The sequence below is a fragment of the Miniopterus natalensis genome, chromosome 10 (genome assembly GCF_054644295.1).
Source record: "Miniopterus natalensis isolate mMinNat1 chromosome 10, mMinNat1.hap1, whole genome shotgun sequence".
In the NCBI taxonomy this organism is placed as follows: Eukaryota; Metazoa; Chordata; class Mammalia; order Chiroptera; family Miniopteridae; genus Miniopterus; species Miniopterus natalensis.
The window spans coordinates 70,242,827-70,262,832 of NC_142090.1; the positions used below are offsets into that span (position 1 = coordinate 70,242,827).

Consider the following 20,006-nt stretch of genomic DNA (forward strand, 5'->3'; position numbering starts at 1 on the left):
TTTTTCAATTACAAGTAAGTACATAAAAAATGGGCTTCAAAGAGTAGAGTCCTTTTGAAAACCTTCATAGTCAGATCTCTCTTATCTCACCCACAGTAATGGGTCACTTCAAGTATTATATTTTCTTGCTTAAGGCAAGCCTATAAATTAACATAAAGGATATTTTATTGAGTTTTTATTGTATTTAAGGTTATTTCACATAGAATATTATTATTTTAGGGCTAAAAGGGGGCTTTGAAATAATTTGGTCAGCCCTGGCTGATGTGGCCCAGTTGGTTGGGCATTGTCCCATGCACTGAAAAGTTGCCTGTTCAATTCCCGGTAGGACACATCCTTGGGTTGTGGGCTTGGTCCCTGGTAAGGGGCATGCAGGAGGCAGACCGATGTTTCACTTTCACATCGATTTTTCTTTTTCTCTCTCTCCCTCTCCCTTCCTCTCTCTCTCAAAATCAATAAAATAATAATGATAATTATAATTTGGTCAGCCTTCTATGGTTATATAAGAAGAAACAATGGCCCAGAGAGGTAGCTCATAGCTGGCTGTGGGTGCATTAAGGACTCATGAGAGTCAGTACCCAGAACTCACGACTTCTTACTTGCAATTCACTCTCTTTCTATGTGACCAACAGAAAGAACCAAAAGTCTGCTGGGCTGCCTGCCTCCTTCCAGTTTTGGAAACTCTGAGGAGAACAAGTTATTAGAAGATGAAGGATATATGGAAGAAGAGAATGCAGTTGTGGGGAGGGAAAAGAAACTATCTTCTATGTAACATTTAAAGAAGCAATTTGTTGTAGTATTTGCAAACTCCAGTAGGAACACCTGGGCATATGCATGAGACCAATTTTTTTCATTGTTTACGAGAGAAAAGTGTATCAAGAATAATGAAACAGGCCATGAGCTGATTCATTAAATGTTAAGTATGGAATTTGTAACAGAGGATAACTCTGACACTCATAAATCATTTATGATTCTTTAATTCTATAAGTTGTAGCCCTGTGGATTTTTGTAGGAAAAAAAACATCTCTATTTAGGGACACTGGATGAAATATTTTCAGAAAATGAAATATTTCAGTGGAAATTCTTGCCTAATATGTCACCACTTTGAAAATGATTAAAGAAAATGGGGTCTCCCCCAGCAGAGGCAGGTACTTTGACTTGTCAAATCTAAGCTGGACATTTTCTCTTAGTTTGGAACTGCCACAAAACGAGCCCTTTCATGTCCTCAATAATACCAAACCAATGCAATCCATCTGTTCTGCTAAATTATTTCTAGTTCCCTAACCAAAGGCACTGCTTTTTCATGCATTTTATCATGATTTTATGCCCTTTATTATATTTTACAAAAGGTTCTGATTCCTCCAGGGCCAATGAGAACTGATTAGGACACTGGCCTCAATCCAGGCTTTGAACACAGGAGGGGAAGGAATAGAACTGTTTCCTTTTTACCCTGCTCCTTGGCAGAAAAAAAAAAAAAAAAAATGAATCTATACCGTGTGTGTGCTCTGTGTGTGGGTGGGTGTGGGCAGGCTGCATTTCATCCTGTCACAATATGACTTTGTAGATCATGTTCAGAACATTCCTTCTATAATCAGGTTGCATTAATGGGCTTTATTTCAGGAAGACTGTTTCTTTAGGGAAGAACCGTGGTGTGCTGTGAGACTCAATGATATGGTCGTTTTAAATGACTTGAGTCAGACTTCAAACCGGAATGCAGGCTTGGGTTCAGAACTAAACCAGCATCCCCAGGTGCATAGCATAGAGTAGGCCCTCCCTGAACATCAGCTCCTTCCCAGCAGGCAGGGAAGGAACTGCCTGAGTGCAAGTCACAGAGAATGAACAGAGAATAAAAAACACATCCCACACTGCAAGATTTCTTTATACGAACCCGAAAGGAGAGCTATAAGCTTGCTTTCCCAGGCCTCTGTTAGCAAGGTAATTAAGACCTGTATTTGGATCTCAAGTGAGATTTCCAGAAACACCCAAATGAACACCGTCTCTTCGATGCATCGTGTTTCCAAATATACTCAGAATTCTCAAAAAAACCTTTTGGTCAGAATCATAGATGACTCTGGATAGGCATCCTGCAGACGAAATATCTCTGAGAACGGAAATCTGTATCTCCCTAAATTACGACGATCAGAGCACTTTCCCCTGTTTTGTGACTCATTTTGCAGTTGACCTTTGGCTCAAGAGAGCATCATGAGAGAGAAATGAAGGGGAAAAGGGTGCACAGGAAATAGAAAATATGGGAAGGGATTAAATGAAAATCTATATTTAAACACAGACACATAACATAATAAATTACTCATGATCATATCAGAAAACGAAAACTGTTAGAGACCTCAGTTTGAGAGAAGTGAAATTGACAAATCTCAGGCATCTGACATTAGCAGGGCAAAATGGAAGTTCTCCAGGGGACTCAGTGAGGAAGAAAGGAGAGCTGTCGCCATTTCAGAGTTTTTAGCTTACACATCCTTCAAGTTCCCGTAGCAGTGCCCCCGTGAGATATAAATCTCAAAACATGCTTTCTCCAGGTCCTTTTCCCAGGTAGAAACATTTTTCCTATTACATTGTGTTTTTTTCTCACAGCTCTCTTTCTATAGAAACATGCACGTCCTGCAGCCATAGAAGCAGAGGTGATGGTTAAGAAGAAGTATTCCTTATATTTAGTGTATTTATTGTTTAAAAGAAATATATTTTATAATAATAAAAAGGGCCAGTGGAAAATACTTCCTGGGAGCCAAAAGGAGATAAAGAGGGGCCGGGGGGGGGGGGTAAAATGAAAGCAGTAAAATGAACTTATGTTTTAATAGTGACAAGGAGCACTAGAGTGTACACTAGAACAGCATACTCTTAGAGTAAGTAAGTCAAATAGGCTGGGCCAGATGCTCCATCCTTTCTGTTGGTTAGCTGGTATTATTTAAGGGGATGACTGATACTCAATCCTGCAGGTGTCCTCTTAAGATTTCTTGCACTGGAGCTACTGTCTGTAGTTGAATCTTGTTAGCAGGTTATTTTTCAAACATGTGATTGGGAGAACAAGAAAGGAGTCAGGACAAGCACAGAGTGAATGGTTGTAAATAGATATGACTAGTTAATGAAAACATGAAGACATATTTCTTATTAATGGTATTTAATGTCAGACCAGAGGCGGAAATTCAATTTCAGAGCTGAAAAATATATATACAGAAAAATAAAAAGGAAAAAAAAATTGATATGAAATCAGTCAAAATGTGGATCTGATTATTAACTATAGAACTGACATTACTTAAGGTATAGATGTTTCACTATATCAGCATATAAAATATTAGTGGCTATGGATTTCTTAGATTCGTAGAAGTGAGAGCCGGGAGCCCTCTTATTTCACAGTGCTCATTATTCTGCCAGATGGGACTGGTTGCCACAGTCTGGTTTCCAGTGCTCTGCTCACTCCAATTTTAGATGACTCAGACCATGGATTTACCACTATTTATCTTGGATCATCCACCAGCTGAAATCTCACAGTTAAAATGTTTCTCTTTAATATTGACTTTGAACGTTCGATTCCTAATTTTATCTCATTACTTCTCATTCTGTTGCTTTGGTTGTTCTGGTTTTCCATAAACATTTCCAAATTTGATGTTTATCATCAAGCCACATAGGTCAATAACATGTTCATTTATTGATCAGAGCAATGACTGACCAGATGGCCATCATTAAATTTGCCTTAGTTTTCATTACTTACCTGGTTTAATTTCAATACTCAACACCTACCTGGGAATAATTTCTCTGAAACATATTTTTATTCTTCTGGAAATGTAAATTGGGTGTCAAAAAGAGGGAAATTCAATGCTATGACACAGAAATTTCCATAAGCATGTGTTTGTTTATTTGGTACACGATGGCACAGTGTCTAGAAATTTCTGTTTTCTATCACTCATTTACCTTCCTGTTATCCCTTGGATCTCACACCATTCTTCCCTCTCTGTTACATGACTTACTCTCAGTGACAGGCTCAGCTCTGCCTTCTACCCAGTAAACCCCTAGGAATTGTCAGTAAATTGAGGTTTCTGGCCTGCTGCCTCAGTGAACCATACATCGACAGCACATGCATCACCTTAAATTAGGGAGGTTGAATATGGACTTGTCCTGGTCCCGAGAGAGGTATTGTTGTCACCTGATGTTTCTCTGTCAGCTGGTGATTCCATGGGCAGGAACATGAAAGGACAGCAATCCCTAAAGAGATTCTCTTCGAAGTCCACTGTACGTTGTTTCCGTCTAATCTGTTGCCTTACAAGTCCCTTATTGCGATACATATTTTAAGTGAAATGTTAATGCTATCCGGGTAACTTTAGGAAACACGACAATTTTCAGAAGTTAGGCTAATTCACTTCATACACCAACATGATGTTTATTGGGCTTGTAGTTATGCCAGCTGAGAACTATGGCCAGGAAGAACACTTCCATTCCCATATGGACTAACTGAGCTTTGACTTCATGTGTGGTTTTGTCTGTGTCAAAGGACCATTCTTCCTTAGTTGAAATGAAAGTCTCTGCCTGGCGATTGTGTAAAAATATTGACTGAGTCTAGAGTGTCTCAGACTATCTCTGGTTAAGCAGCAGTTATTGATTTTGTTTCATTTCCATTATGTCACAAACCAGTGCTTCTATAAAATACATTAAAAATGAAGTACTACAAAAGTGAAATATGATTGAAGACGTACAAGATTATATTAGATTCAATAGACATAAAGATATTCTGTTAAAATACTATAAAAGTTTCTAAATGCCTACTTTGAATTTGATACAGAGCTCATCACAGACCATTCATAAATAGTTCTTGAACTGTTCCTGATCCCACAGGGCACACTTTGAGGGACACTGGTCTAGAATCTAGACTCTAGGTGAACACTACTATGGGGCGCACACACATGGAGTGATCAGCGTATTTGTTATAATCAAATACATTAAAATGTATTGGTTTTATTTAAGTTCTTTAAGAAACAATAAGGAATTTATAGGTGAGTATAAAATAAGTTGATGAATTTACTCCTCAGCTAAACAGTTGACCTTATTTGTTTTAAGCTGATACTTTTACATATGAGTTAACTATTAATTTCTTTGTTATAGATTTTTTTTTATGCCAAAGAAGAATATGCTTTATGTCAATTGCCCATTCAGGCATAAGCAAGCCAAGATTCTGAACCTTGCATACTCTCATTTTTCAAATATTATTATGGTACTTTGCTAAGCAAATCAGTGTCACATTCCTCCATGATGAAACCCAGCCCGTTATTAATCATCTTAAATGTGACTCGGGGCCTTATTTTCTTCTAAATGTTGTCAGTGGAGTACTGGAGGCTTCTGCTGTTTTCTTTCAGCGGATTCAAGGTCGAAAAGCCAGCCTGGAGGAAATACAGCTTGTTCATTCTGCACATCACTCACTGTTGTATGGCACCAACCCCCTGGATGGACAGAAGCTGGACCCCAGGACACTCCTAGGTCTGTATGGGCCTCCCTTCTACAGAGAACAGCACATTCCAGCACTATCATTAGTCAAGGCGGGTGTCAGTTCAAAATACTTGGCAAGCAGTGTGACAAAAAAAATCAGCTCTCCATCAGTGTTGCTCTGTGGAATGAGTGGTTTACAATAGACGCCAATGCAGATGAAGAAAAGTCTTGCATTAGAAAAAAATGACCATGCAAGTCCCATGATGTTTACTTTTCAATTCATCTCTATTTGAATAGTGTTCCTTCTCTGTATTTTAGCATACAGGAGTAAATGCACTGTGGAGTCTGTTTGCTTCCATTTTCAAACTAAAAGAAGAAAGGTTTTCACATTATTTATGCAAATTTATCTTCACCTTTTTCATTTGTTTTGTGCTGTTCAGCTCTTTTGTTTATGACCTTAACAGACAGAGGGCATAGCACACCTGTTTTAAGTGAAAACTCCTTCTTGCTATGTGTAGAATACTGCATTTTATAGTTAGGTTGCATTTTAAACCTTAGTGTAAACTTTTTAATGTCTTAACTGTGGAATTAAACAGTAAAGTAGATTAAACAGGCTGAAGTAGAAAACTAATAAACATAATTTTTAGTTAATGTATTATTTTTCAAATCTTTGCCATCAGATTTTAAAGTAAAATCAATGTTGCACAGATTTATATAGACTTTATATGAGAGAAATACCAGATTTGGGAAAAGTTCATTACAAAACCTTATTTTAGATGAAATAATTCTATTAAGTTTATTAATAACCTTTTATAATGGAATAACAATATATAACATGGTAATATATGCCAAAAGGATATTTTAAAAACTATTTTAACTTAAAAAAAGGCATTTTAGGACTTTTTTTTCTCCCCTTCTTTCAACAAAACCTATTGTGTCAATCTGAAATCATTGGACTCCCTCACCTAATTCAATATTATTTCAAAATGATTTTGTGTTAACTTGCCCTAAGTTGAAAAGCAAATGTATGACATGTAGTAGGCAGGCATCTTGGAAAATAATCATAAGGGGAAATTAACAGCTGCCCATTGTGGCACTTACAATCTGCCTTTTAAAAGGAGTGGGAGGCATCCCTAAATTTATGAAGGAAAGGGATGTGGGTGTGTGTATGCGCACATGCATTCAGGGGAAGTGGTGGTAGCTTGGGAAGAAATTGAAAGAAAGGGGGAACACATGAAGATTGTTCAGTTTTTAGAAAACTATTAAAATTTGATGAGAAATAATTTGTATAGAATTAAATCTATATATTAATATAAAGGCAAATAAGTCAATCTAAACATATATACTTTCTGTTGAAAGGAAGGAATCTCTACACATATAGATTCTTTATATAAAGAACTGCATTTGCTTTGAGCACTATGTAATAATGTCCTTATTTTTACAGGAATTAATAATCTCACACAATTTACCCAAAGATAAAGTAAACCAGACATTAACTTTCATGTTTTTATGAGGTGAAAATACACATTGAAATATAGGAAACTGTGTTCATTTTGATTACTTTTTAACTTAGTTGCGAGAAAACAAGTAGCAACATACCCCATCTTTTTTAAACTATGGTCTTAAACTATAAATCAGCCTAGATATAGGACTAAGTATTTTGGATTTTATCGGGAAGAACTTACAGGTAGGTGTTTGAGAGATGTTCCAAAACAACCATTGTCTACATTTTGAGAGAAAAGACATATTTGTAAAAGAAATGAAGTTTAAATTTGATGACTTGGAACTGTTTACTTTTGAAACGTGGCAATACCACCAATTTTAAAAATGAAATTTGACACTTGAACAAAACTGATTTTCTCAAAATATGCAACATAAATATCATTTAAAAATTTGATGGTTTGAAAATGAATTCAAACGCGTATTTTAGATCTCAGACAATTCTTTTAATGTATGCATTTGATGAAAACACTAAGTGCCAATAATCTAATTTTTAAAGTTTAAATCCAAATAAATTGGCCACTTATCTCATTAGTTTTGAATATTTAATGTGGGATAATATTTATGTAATTAATGATGTTAGAATTAGCTTTGGGTATATATGTGGAGTTAGTTCTCTAGGAACCTCTCGGGTCAGTGTGACAGTTTCAGTATTCTGTGCAGGACACGTGAGTAAATATAAACAAGGATATTGCATTGCTCAGCCTTGATGTCAAGTATGAAATTCAACTTTACTGCCACTCCTGACCCACTTTAGTTCCTCCTGTGAGTCCAGGAACAGCCGGTTTTCCTTGATTCAAGTTCTCAGTGACTAATTCGATCCTTTTTAAAGTTTAACTTTTCATGCTTTTTTGTTCCTTGTAAAATTTGAATTCTTGTGGCTTGTTTTTTGTTTACGTCTGAAATAGCCAGATTGAAGCTGCCAGGTGTAAATGCAGAAATTTAGAGCCATCAAGGTATTTCCCTTTCTTTCTGGCCTTCCGTTCACTGCCACATTTCCCCTTCTCCATTCCCTCCCATCACAGAGTGGTGCTGGGGTGGGGCAGAGTTTGTCAGTGCACACACACTGAATTTGAACCCATTCAGCTTTCGAAATTTCCTAGGTGATTTGAGAAGTACTGCTCTTCATAGTTATGTTCTGGAGTTAGGAGGAAGGATTTAAGTAGGAGTCCATTATGACCAGACCTATCAGTGGTTGTATCTTGAAAGATAGCCTTAGCTTATAAAATAATTAGATTTGAAAGTGTGCACCATTTATCTCTTTAAATACTCTAGATCCTTGTAAGGGGACACTTTTAAAAACATTCTCTCCTATCATTTCTGGTAGGAGGTTTTCCTTAGCATTAATATTCCTGTCGTTCCTACTACCAGTTTTTATTGTCGTGTGGCTAGCCAGATCTCAGGTCATGGAGATGGCAACACAACATTAGCTTCAAAAATTCCAGTCAATTCAGTAAATTAAAATATTTAATGCATTACTAATTTAAATTATTATTTGTCTTTTTTGTGTTATGCAAACGTTACTAGATACAATTTTCCGTAAGCAGTGTATCATTTATTTTCCCTATTCTTAGTTTATATAAAATTTTAAAAGTTACTTTATTGCATTGTAATATTAACTTTATTCCTTTTAACTATGGAATAGAGTTCAGACATTAAAATATACAGTATTACATATTTTAATTTCATATGTGACATATGAATGCATCCTTGCAAAATATTCAGTGATATAGAAATATTTTTGCTATGAGCAACAATGTAAGTAACCTTTACTCCTCCCCAAGCTATCCATCAAGTTTTTATGTATCTTTTACTGATGTCAGCATTTCACGTTTACTATTTTTTCATGACCTGTTCTTTGTTGTTGTTTACTTCTTTTATTTTTATGAAGATCCTTCTATATAATGAGATGTATCATTTTTTTCATTTGTGCTTAAATTTTTGTTTACCATTTTCCATCTGTTAGCTATTGCATTTGAAAAATCAACTCATGCAATTTCTTGTTTTCAAAAATCAATTTTTTTCTGTAATAGTAAAATCTATTTAGACTTTTATTGATGTGGCATGTGAATTCCACCACAAGTCTGTTTTCAATTTTCATTATTATTTCCTTGATCATCAATAGAACAAATGAATTGGGAAAGGTGAAATGCAGGTTTGTACCTGTTTCTACCACTAATCTCCCGAGTGACCCATCCAAGTCACTACAGTCATTTGACTATGATACAGAAATGCCCACTGCCTTTCCCTTTAATTGCTTTGCAAGGCAGATTTTAGCCTAAGAAATTTAGGAGTAGTTATTTTTGTTTTCTCTACTCATGTAGTAGATAATGCAGAAAATAAAAGTGCAGGTAACCAAAAGGATTAAAAATTCCATGAATTATCAAACTAAGAGACAGTCACAGATAAGATTTTACCATATATTTTAAAGAAGATATATTTATATTATATAGATCCCCAAATAGTGTTATCCTCATTGTAGTGTTTTGTGACTTGTTTAAAAAATTGTAAATATTGGAGAGGCTAAAGATACTTAGTCTTAGCTATATCTGAAGTAGAAATTCAAAATAAATCTGTATATTTGAATAGATGTTTTAATATTTGAAACATTGAAAAAATGACAGTGTATTTCATAAATCTTGGCTTTCAGAACCACATTAGAGGGATACACCCAGTGAATAGCTGAGTTATTAATACTAAAGTATAAATTTAAAAGTGTTGTGATATATTATACAGCATGTGGGGCAGTTAAAACAAACCTTAAGACTCAAATTTCATAGGTATTTGTTTGTTCATGTGGACAATAGACTATAATATTTTTATTATTTGTAATATTTTATTTATGTGTAATATATTTATTTAAATAGGTATTTATATATTTATTTAAATATTTTATTTATTTACCTTTCTAAAATTTGATGAGTTTCCTCCTGAGTTGAATGATAAATACCATGTGATATAATACTATGTATTAATAAACACATCAAAAAACTAAATTAGTTTTTAAGAATATTAAAATTTTAATATTCTTAAAAACTATAATTACATTCCCAATTTATATATTTTTTCATGTCTTCTTTCTGTGTAGGTGACTCCTCTCAAAAATTTTTTTCTTCATTACCTTGTGGTGGACTTGGGGTAAGTATGAGATTGTTTACTGCTCTTAAATAACAAACTTCTGAAAATATCTCCTTTATGTATCTATTGACATGTTTAAGGCTGTTTCTCAGTAAAAGTTATACTAGACTGCAAGACTGGCTACATAATTTGTAGGGTTCAGTGCTAAATAAAAATATAGATCCCCTTGTTTAAAAGCTAAGAATTTCAAGATGGCAACAATAGTGGATGAAATCAGTGTGGGTCCCCCCTAACCGCAGGGTTCTGTGCGACTGCACAGGTCACATGTTCACAAAGATGGCTTTGCTAGAGTTTTATATAGCTGGAGAAAAGGTAATAGCAGAGAGTATGTACATTACAGTCCTTATGAAAACGGCATAAACTTCACAGAGTGCTTTGCATTGTGGGACATTATGTTTGTGAACCTTCTGGGACCATTGTTGTCTTCAATAATTAACAAAGCCTTTCTGACCCAGGATATTTATACCACATTGCAAGGACAAATTTGTTTGAATCCTGCGACATATGAAGAAAAATGCCTGCATTTTTGTGGATGATTAGAACATACCCTATAGCCTGCAATGTATTTAAGGTTAACCCTTACCATTAACAACCCATCATCCTGTAGAGCTGAGTGCTAAGTCACATTAGGGTAAAGAATTCTAGATCAGGTTTCTAAGGACTAAGGAGTTTAAGTCAATGAGGTTTCTTGGATATTGAAGGGAAGGAACAAAACAAGTCCTGTGTATACCATGTACTAGGCAGTGTTTTCCATAGCTAAATTTTATACAGGGAACCCTCATATATTTTCAGCTAACTCATTTTAGTGGTGCTAGATTTATCAAGGATGATCTTTCTATTCCTTTACCTGTGATTCTGCCCTCTAGAACTAAAAATGGCAGCTACAACTAATGTGATTGGACTTTATAGTTCACCAACATTCAACAGGTTCATAACAACTTGGTAAAATCGTCATTATCATTAATACCATTTTACATATGAGAACCTGAAGTCTCCTAGAAGTGAGGTTAATTTCCCAGAGTCACACAGTAAAGGGTAAAATGTGGAAAGTATGAGGTGGATGAGCATGTCCATGTGGAGGAGTGCCACAGGAGCATTTTAGGACCTTCTATGGCTTTCATCTTTAACAGGCTAGCCACAGGCCCTGGAGCCCATCAGTGCAGCCGTGTGGCCAATGTACCGAGGTCCCCTTTGTGGCAGCTCACTGGTGAGTTGGCCTTTTAACCTCTAGCACAGGACAGTCACCACCCCCATATTAACCCTTGCTGATTTTTAGCAAACCTCCTGTGAAGCCAGGAGCTTGCAAAATTATTCTAGAAGGCAGGGGACAAACCGATTTTTAAAGTGGGTTTCACTGGCTTTGAGATTATTTCTTAATGTCCCAAGTGGCCATTTTAAGAGAATGGCTGATTACCTGCAAATGAGGCAAAGAATGAAACAAAGCTAAGGACTACTTAGTGGGTATGGTGATGGGGTATGGTGAAAGAGTGGTGGCCACCAAACCCCCACTCGTTTATAAGTACATTTGTCTCATGACTCAGAGCTCCCTAGGACCCACCTCTCAAGTCTGAACTGGGCTGTGCCTATGACTCACTATCCCTTGAACACAAAGTACCTCTACTCCACTATTCTAAACCCACAGCATGGTAATTTCTTGTCTTTAGCCAGAACTGCTCTAGTAAACTCTTAAATGTGCCCAATGAATAAATAGTACCTGCTACTTCTGACACAGTGGGTGTCATAGAGTAAGTCCTTAATAACGTCCTCAGACTCTGACCTAATCCAGACAGTGGCAGTGGTGGTGGGTAAGTCTAGCTTGAGCAGAGGCAGGAGGAGAGAGACTGATTAGCTTGACTGCAGTAATACTGGAAAGGGCTGAAGAGAGGTACCTCTATTTATCAAATTGGCTTTTAGGTCCTTTGGTGGTGGTTTTGTAGGTCTAGTTGAGTGTGTGTGTGTGTGTGTGTGTGTATGTGCATGCACACAACCTTGTTCTGTTGATGCACTAGAGAACTAGTTTCATTCAGTCTTTTGTTTATTTCAGGAATCAAATTGTATTCCTAGACATTAAGGCATACCATCTTGCCCCTTAAGATCTTTCATTTTGATATAAGTCCTAAGAGACATTCTGGGTCCTCTGATATGTATTAGTCTCCATTTTTACCTCCAGGACAGTCCTAGACATATTAAGTATATAAAAGATACTCAGTATGAACTTGGTGTGGCCCAACCTAGCAACATAGGGTCATGCTAGTGAGCTTGGAAACCACTGAAATGGCTTTTATCTTAGGGCCCCCTTCTCATTCAGATGATCTAAGATGGACCCATTGGTTCAAATTCTGAAATACTTAGTGCTCTCCAACTTTTAAAGAAAATTCCAGTTACCTAGAATGCATACCTTCCTGCTAGAAGGGTTTATTATATACCTACTGAATGCTGATGATTAATTGGCTTTTGAGGAGACTTCCTGAGGCATTATGAAATCAGAAACTTCCCCCTAAAATTCCATGTGATAATTCAACAGTGCTGTTCAGGTAGCTCAACAGGTGAGGGGCATTTAATGTGCTTGAAAGTATGTTCTCCCGAGTTGCATTTTGAGCAACAGTCTCAAGGTTTCGGAATTCCTTTGTGTTTGGTTTTCTTTTTGTTTAGTTGCTATGGCATGACTCATTTCTGATTACTGTGTGATTGCACTACAAGAAAATGCACCAGTTGAAAAGAGCATTGCGCCAAACCCAGGACTTGGTCATCTTATAGTGAAACAGAAAATTAAGGGACGCTGGAAACAAAAGCCAGCGCAAGACCATTTTAGTTCTCACTCCTCAGGGTATACATATCACCAAAAATAGTGATCATTTTCCTGGCCATCTGACCTGCTGCTGTGTGAAGAAATCTTGAAGTCATTTCTCAGCCTTATTTTTCCCTCTTCACTTGATAGGCCACAAAGAAAAGGGAAAGAAAAAAAAAGAAAACCCACAAAAGCAAGGACGAGCAGGCTTTTATGATAATGTCGTCATCAGCTCCCAGCTTCAAACGCTTCTGCGGCTTTTGAGTTGTCATTTATAACTTGGAACTGAATCGACCCATAATTCCCCTGATACACTTAGAGAAATTGATAACAGACTCCGCACTTCTTTTATGGCTCGGAGGAGGCAACTCCAATCACATCACTATTGGCAGGCAATATTATTTTTTGACATGGTTGTAAAAGTATAAAGGGGCTTATGGCATTTGTTTAGATGAGGGATGGGCTCTCAAGCTGTGCTGGGGTTTACGGGACCAGATTAGCAAGAAGCGAAGGGGATATGGTGTTTGCAAACAGGATATGATTTTATATATAAGTTTGGGTTTCATGCTCCGGTCCCTGGGGAAAGCCCTGCAGACAGCAGAGAATTCCACTCTTCTCCAGCAGACAAGCTCCGGGTGCCAAAAGGCAGAAAAAGAAACGTGGTCAATGGGCAGCGTCAGACCCTTGATGGGAGGAGGAGGAGCTGTGGAAGAGGCAGAACAATTCCCTAGGAGGGATGAGGAATTGCAGAGCACGGGCAGAATCCGGGCCAGCCTAACTGGTCAAAGATGTGCCAGAAGTGGGGCTCTGTGCGTTTAATCAAGGCGCCTCTGCAGCAGCAACCCGGCCAGCCTGTGAGCAGGAAGCGGGCTCTTTACTGCAAACCTTCGCTCTGTCCCTGCTCTGTGTGACTGCACCTAGCTCTGACACCCTGGGCACGGGGGTGTCATTTTTTGTGTGATTTGGGGAGGGGGAGATGGGGAGAAGAATTAGGTGATTGTGGGGAGGTAGTTTAAGGCTCATTTCAGTTGCTCTGAGGTTTTCAGCAGGCGGTTCGGTCATATACTAACTACACTCACTATACAGGAGGCAGGTTTGGGGGAAATGGCTCAAATTTTCTTTCATTGTGTAAGGTTTAAAATATAAGCTCTCCCATCTGATAGATAAAATTTACATATGTATAAATATTATATATGTACATACACATATTCAGAAGAAAATTCTGGTATTGTACACTACTTTCATCCCTTCATACGATTTTTCCATTTAATATACCACATTGGTCCTCCACGTTTATTCCCCCCGCTAATAGTAAAAAAAGGTCCAGTGGCCAGCCTTCCAAAGGACTGCTTGGACTTTCTCTATTGTTGCAATATCAGGGAATGATTCATTGTGACCAAATCTATGGTTATATTGTTAAATTCAATGTAACAGATTGGTTTGGTTAAGACACATTCCTCCTGCTATTTAGAATGGTTTTCTTTGAAAAAAATTAGTATTTATTTTTATTTTTTTTGTTAATCCTCGCCTGGGGATATTTTTTCCACAGATCCATAGAGAGACTGGGAAGGGGGAGGGAGGGGGGAGAGAGAGAGAAACATGGATATGAGAGAGACACATACATTGGTTGCCTCCCGCCCTGCCCCCCCCCCCCAACTGGGGCCAGGGATTGAACCTGTAACCCAGGTAGAGGCCCTCGACCAGGAACCAAACTCGTGACCCATTGGTGCACGGGCGATGCTCTAACCACTGACCCACACCAGCCAGGTCAAAAAAATTAGTGTTTTAGAACGCATAACATAGGCCATCTCTAGAGGAGGGAAGGGCAGGAAAAATAAGGTAAGACTTGTTGCCGGTGGTTCACTAAGGTGCAGGAATGAGATAAGAAATAAGACTAATGAGTTAAGACCATTTTCCTCAGTTGCTCGTAGCATTTTCATTGGGGTGATTTGGGCAAATGAGCTATGGGGGCACAGAGGAGGGGACTTCCAGAAGAGAAAAGAAAGGAGAGAGGTGGCTGGGGTGGGGGTTACTCAAGCAGCTGTAAGCTAAATCTTCCAAACAACTAGGAATGAATGCGTTTGGGTGGGTTTGTGTGTGGTGGGGGGTAGGCATCCAGTATTAACTGTTTGGGCTGTAATAACACACCATATTTTTGACATTTTCACCAAGCAGTTGCCGATTAATAGGGAATTGTTCTGTCTTCATAAAAACCTGAAACTAAGCTTATGCTTAGGCCAAAATTGGGATGTTCCTAAAGTTTTGATAATGACTCAGGAACTCCTTCCTTTTATCCCAAGTATACGCATCATGTGTTATTCCCACCCAGTTATCCCGAGCACGCACAGTGCCTTTCGTTGGGTCCATGGAGAGAAGAGGCGGTCACATGACGTCTGTGTCTCACGTGCAGAAATCGGGGTAATGTTGATTTCCCTCGTGTTAACATTCAGCTCAGACCTGGCTTGCAATCAGTACTTCAATTCCTCCACTGCTGTTATCAAAGATACATCACAGTCCTTGCACATCGGAGGACCCGCCTTGATTTGGGACCTCTCGTTTCCGCATGTCCCCTTCCTCACTGTATTTGGATTTTCATTAGTTTCAGACTTGATGCAAATGATACTAGCAGGAACACCCCACGGCACCTGGAAAAAGTAAGACAGATAAGCCACCCTAATGAAATTGTTTGCAAATTTTGTTTTTTGCTTTGGATTTCACAGAAAGATCATGTTGCCCCAGACTTGGAAAACATAGTACAAAATATTATGCAAGCCAGGGGATTCCTTCTAAGTGACAAAGGAAGTTTCCAGCATTGCTTAGATGAGGCTAATTGTGTATACTCGATAATATTTGCAGGGATGGAGACAACACTCCCACAGAGATAAACAATATATAAATGACTGCGTGTTTACTATAAAATGTAAAGTTCTATAGAATCTTTAACTATCTGATGTCCATTGCAGGAAAGGAAAATTAGAACTGAAAACCTTAACTTCCTCCTTCACTTACTTAGCTGTAGCGTCCCATTTGTGATTAAATTCCTTTCATTGCTTTGACATTCTGGCTGAGGACAACAGGATGCATTTTGAAATTTCATCTTCATTTTGTTTTTTAAAGTAAACTTCAATATAGCAAAGGTATTACAATTCCTCTGTTGTCAAAATGAAATCATCATCAAAGCTTTACACATGTGTTTTTCACATCCTTAGGACTATAATGTGTATAAAAAATTATATGTGTACCCAGCTGGTGTGGCTCAGTGGTTGAGCATTCACCTGTGATCCAAGGAGATCAAGGTTCGATTCCCGGTCAGGGCACATACCCGGGTTGCAGGCTTGATCCCCAGTAGGGGGCGTGCAGGAGGCAGCCAGTCAATAACTCTCATCATTGATGGTTCTCTCTCTCTCTCTCCCTTCCTCTCTCTGAAATCAATGAAGATATTTTTTAAAAAAGTTATATGTGCAACTACTGTATTAACCAAAACGATCAGTAGCAGGGAAGAAAAAAAAAAACATACCCTTTTCTAGAATTTCTTGTTCTGTCATTTTTCTCTGTTCTATAATAATGTTCTCCACTTGCCTATGTGTCCTGATGATGAGAAGAAATTGCACCTTAGATTCTGCAGTTGCTGAAGATAAGTGGATTTGATGAACTCTGAACTTCTGCCTAGTTCAGGAAAGCTATGGTTTCTATGGAACAAAAACTCTAAAAAATTAAATCATACTTGAATAAACTTGAATATACAGTCATCTACTGATTGCCACTTCTGACTGTCAAGAAACCATAAAGCCATAGGTCAAACAGAAACTGAGAGTTCACTGAGGAAATGGGGCAACCTAGAAAAAGGAATCTTGAGCCAGTGCCTATGTCCTGCAGCCTGAGATGCAGCTAAATCCAGTCCCACCTCTGCCTTTCCTTCTGATGTGAAAAAACTGCGCTTACATTTTCCCGTTGTCATATTTCTACCCTGGGTAGTTACAGATCCAGACATTCATCCTTGTAACAAACAGACACACTATCCAGAACATAATATGGGCATATCATTAGATGTGTCACCGTGAAGTATTTTGACAGAAAGTTCAGCGAAGCATAATGACTGAGTTTTCAAATAATCATTTTTCTTTCAAAATCCAAAATGAAAATACATTAGTTTACTGAATGCTTGAGACCAGCAGGCAGTTCACGGCAGAGTTCCTAAGACATAATCATTTCAAACTCCCAAGTGGAACTCATAGCTCCTGACTTCTAGGTCAGCAGCATTCTGGTTACTGTGCAGTGTCTTTATTTTAAATATAAAATAAGCAAAATAAAGGACTTTAAATACTAAGCAATGGCTCACTTATCTTAGAAACAGAGCATATGTGGAATCATTGTTTATATAAAGACTAATGAAACTGCTAAAAGACTAATACATTTAGAATGGTATACATCCAAATAGTTTGGTTAGTTTATTCTGTTATATTATCAATAACATGATTTATATGACCTCCAGTTAATATTTACTGTGGACACATATCTGCATTTCCTTTATAATGATTCATAAAGACCTTTCAAAATGATCCTACACCAGTCTGAAATGTGATCATTTAAAGAAGTAAAAAAAAACACAAGGCCTGCAAGTAGTGAAATTCTTTGTTTTTAACAAGATCACTTTTTTTTACTTAACCTGTTGCCTCCCCTTTAGACATTTAAACATCCATCCATCCATTCCTTTATTAAATAAACGTGTGTAAGAGACTCCTCTGTGCCAACTACGGAGCAATCTCTAGCCTCATGTTTCTCTCTTACATGTTGCTGGAGTGTTTTCCCATTTTGATTCCCACTTATACCTCTTTTTTTTTTTTTTATCACCTTTTTCCTATGTTCACCCTCTATTTCTGTTCATCAATTTTAGTGAGAAAAACCAGGGAATTAATAGAGATATGGATTGAAGGTAATCAGAGTATCTGAACTGTTAGTCGAAAAAGATTCAGTGTCATTTTTCCAATGAAGTATTTCTACAAGATAGCGTGTCTCAGCTTTGGAGAGGCATCGAGTGTGTATTCTGAAAGCTAGAAGTACAGTTTCCAGCATGTCTTTGGACTTAATACACTCACAGCTTCTGGTGGCTACCACAGCTTGGACAGGATTCATTCATTTCTTCATTCACTTACAAAGTTAATATTCACTGAGTGCTTATTATGTGCCAGGGACTGCAGGTACATCACTGAACAAAACACAAAATTCTATCCTGATGCTTGAACTTATGTTCTGGTGGGGGAGACAGTTGAGCAAATACACATTAGTTTAAATATGTATGTGTAATGGTGAATGCTAAGGAGAAAAGAAAGCAAAGAAGGGGGTGTGGCATTTTGTGGGCCTGGGGAACAGAAGTGCTGGCTGATGGGAAGTGTTGCCTTTTGAAGATTAGAAATGATGGGTGAGGAATCATCTGGGAGTCTTGGTTGCTTGCAGTGAGTTACTTAAAGAGGGATACAGGGGGTAGTGAGATCTGTACTGAGTGCCCAAGACAGGGTGATGGGGAAGCAATTAAAATTCAGGGGGTCAGAGTGAGTCCCCATCTTCACTCCTGCCCATGAAGATATGAACAGCTGGGGGTAGGGTTGTCCTATCCAGAACACACAGAGCTCTTGGCCTCCTTTTTGACTCCCAGATTGAGTTGTGGTGGTGTAGGGGCAGGCAAGCTGACTTACAGGCACAGCCTGAGATCCTGAGATCTCATGTTAAGATCTGATCTTGGAGGGACTGGAGGAGCTTGAGTCTAGGGGCACAGTTAGAAAGGATTCAGAGATCTGGGACTCAACAGCAGAACCTGGGCTGTGAGACATCTGGGCGGCTCCACTTCTTAGCAACATTATGTGCTTTGGGGTTCCCAGTCCCCCGGGACGTTATTCAAACATAGTTTCCTGTATAAATTGTGCAGCTGCAAATTAGATACAGTATTCTAACACCTGCCTATATTCAGGCATAATGAAAATGCCCTGACATGTGCATGACATTCCCCAGTGCCTTTTCATGTTCATTTTAGTGGCTTTTTGAATGACACCCTTATATTGTGCCTCAGTTGTCTCTGGCTGGGCCCTGCTAATTTATATCCCAGTTGAAGGATTCGGGGTAACTGATTTGTTGATCCCATTAGGCTAGTACACAGATTAAAAAGGATGGTGACTTCTCAGTTTCTTCATGGTCAATTGTATTTTGCATGTATACAATTCAAGGCACTCAAACTTTGGCATCTGAATTCCAGGGACATTTCTTACGAATAACTGTCAGTTTCTGATCCTCAGTATCTTCAGTATTAAATGGAACAAACCAATAAAAAAATGTGGGCTAAGTAATTTAGGACTGTACTCTAACCATATAAATAAAATGATAACTCTTAAGTTTGACCCTAATGGGGTCCAGAAGATTAACTTTAACGACGGAATTGTCCCTTCGGTAGAGGGACAGGTGAGATGCCCTGGCTTAGTCAGGGGCCTAGAGGACTCTTTTACCCCATTTGTTCTTGCATAATTGGGCTGATTCACATCAGAGACTAACTATTGTGTACATGCAGCTTCCAATAATAACCTACCTTATATCTTTTAATTCTTATAACAGTTCCAGGAATCTTACTTCGAAAGGTGTAACTGAGGCTTCCTATTCTACAGAAAAGGAAACTGAGGCTCAGAGAGGGGAGTAAGTTATTCAAGTCACGCAGTTAGTAGGTGGTGAAGTAGAAATCTCATGATTCCCAATCTCTTAACCACAATGCTATGCACACACAACTCTCCATAATTCCAACCTCATATGATTGTCAACACTCCTGTCCCAAATGAGAATAACCCTAGCCATAGACAGCACAATTGTTTCCTTTGCCAAAAGCATTCTCTGTTTTATTGGAATTCCTATAGAGTATTCAATCTGTGTACTCAGACATCATTAATTTGGGGGGAAAAATTATGCAGTTGTACACAGCATTTCAGCCCTATCTAGAACACTGAAAATTCTTTGCCATTGGACCAAACCACTGTGAGATGAGTTAGAGAGAACTCGTTTTACACACCAACTGAGTCAGAGTTAATTTTATTAAGCTGCTCTTGGTAGGAACGGGGTCCTAACATGCACTGTCCAGGGAATAAAGAGGCTAGCATATTATGAAATACCATTT

The 20,006-nt window shown here is 38.1% G+C and overlaps 1 protein-coding gene across 1 annotated transcript in view; it reads left to right on the top strand.

Moving 5' to 3' along the window:
* The window catches only part of LOC148092287 (histone deacetylase 9-like), a 223,303-nt gene that overhangs the window by 14,238 nt on the left and 189,059 nt on the right, over positions 1-20,006 (top strand). Inside the window, exons 3-4 of the mRNA XM_087821192.1 lie at positions 5,361-5,481; positions 10,019-10,068. Coding sequence (XP_087677318.1) covers positions 5,361-5,481; positions 10,019-10,068 — 171 coding nt within the window. The remainder of the gene's footprint in view (positions 1-5,360; positions 5,482-10,018; positions 10,069-20,006) is intronic.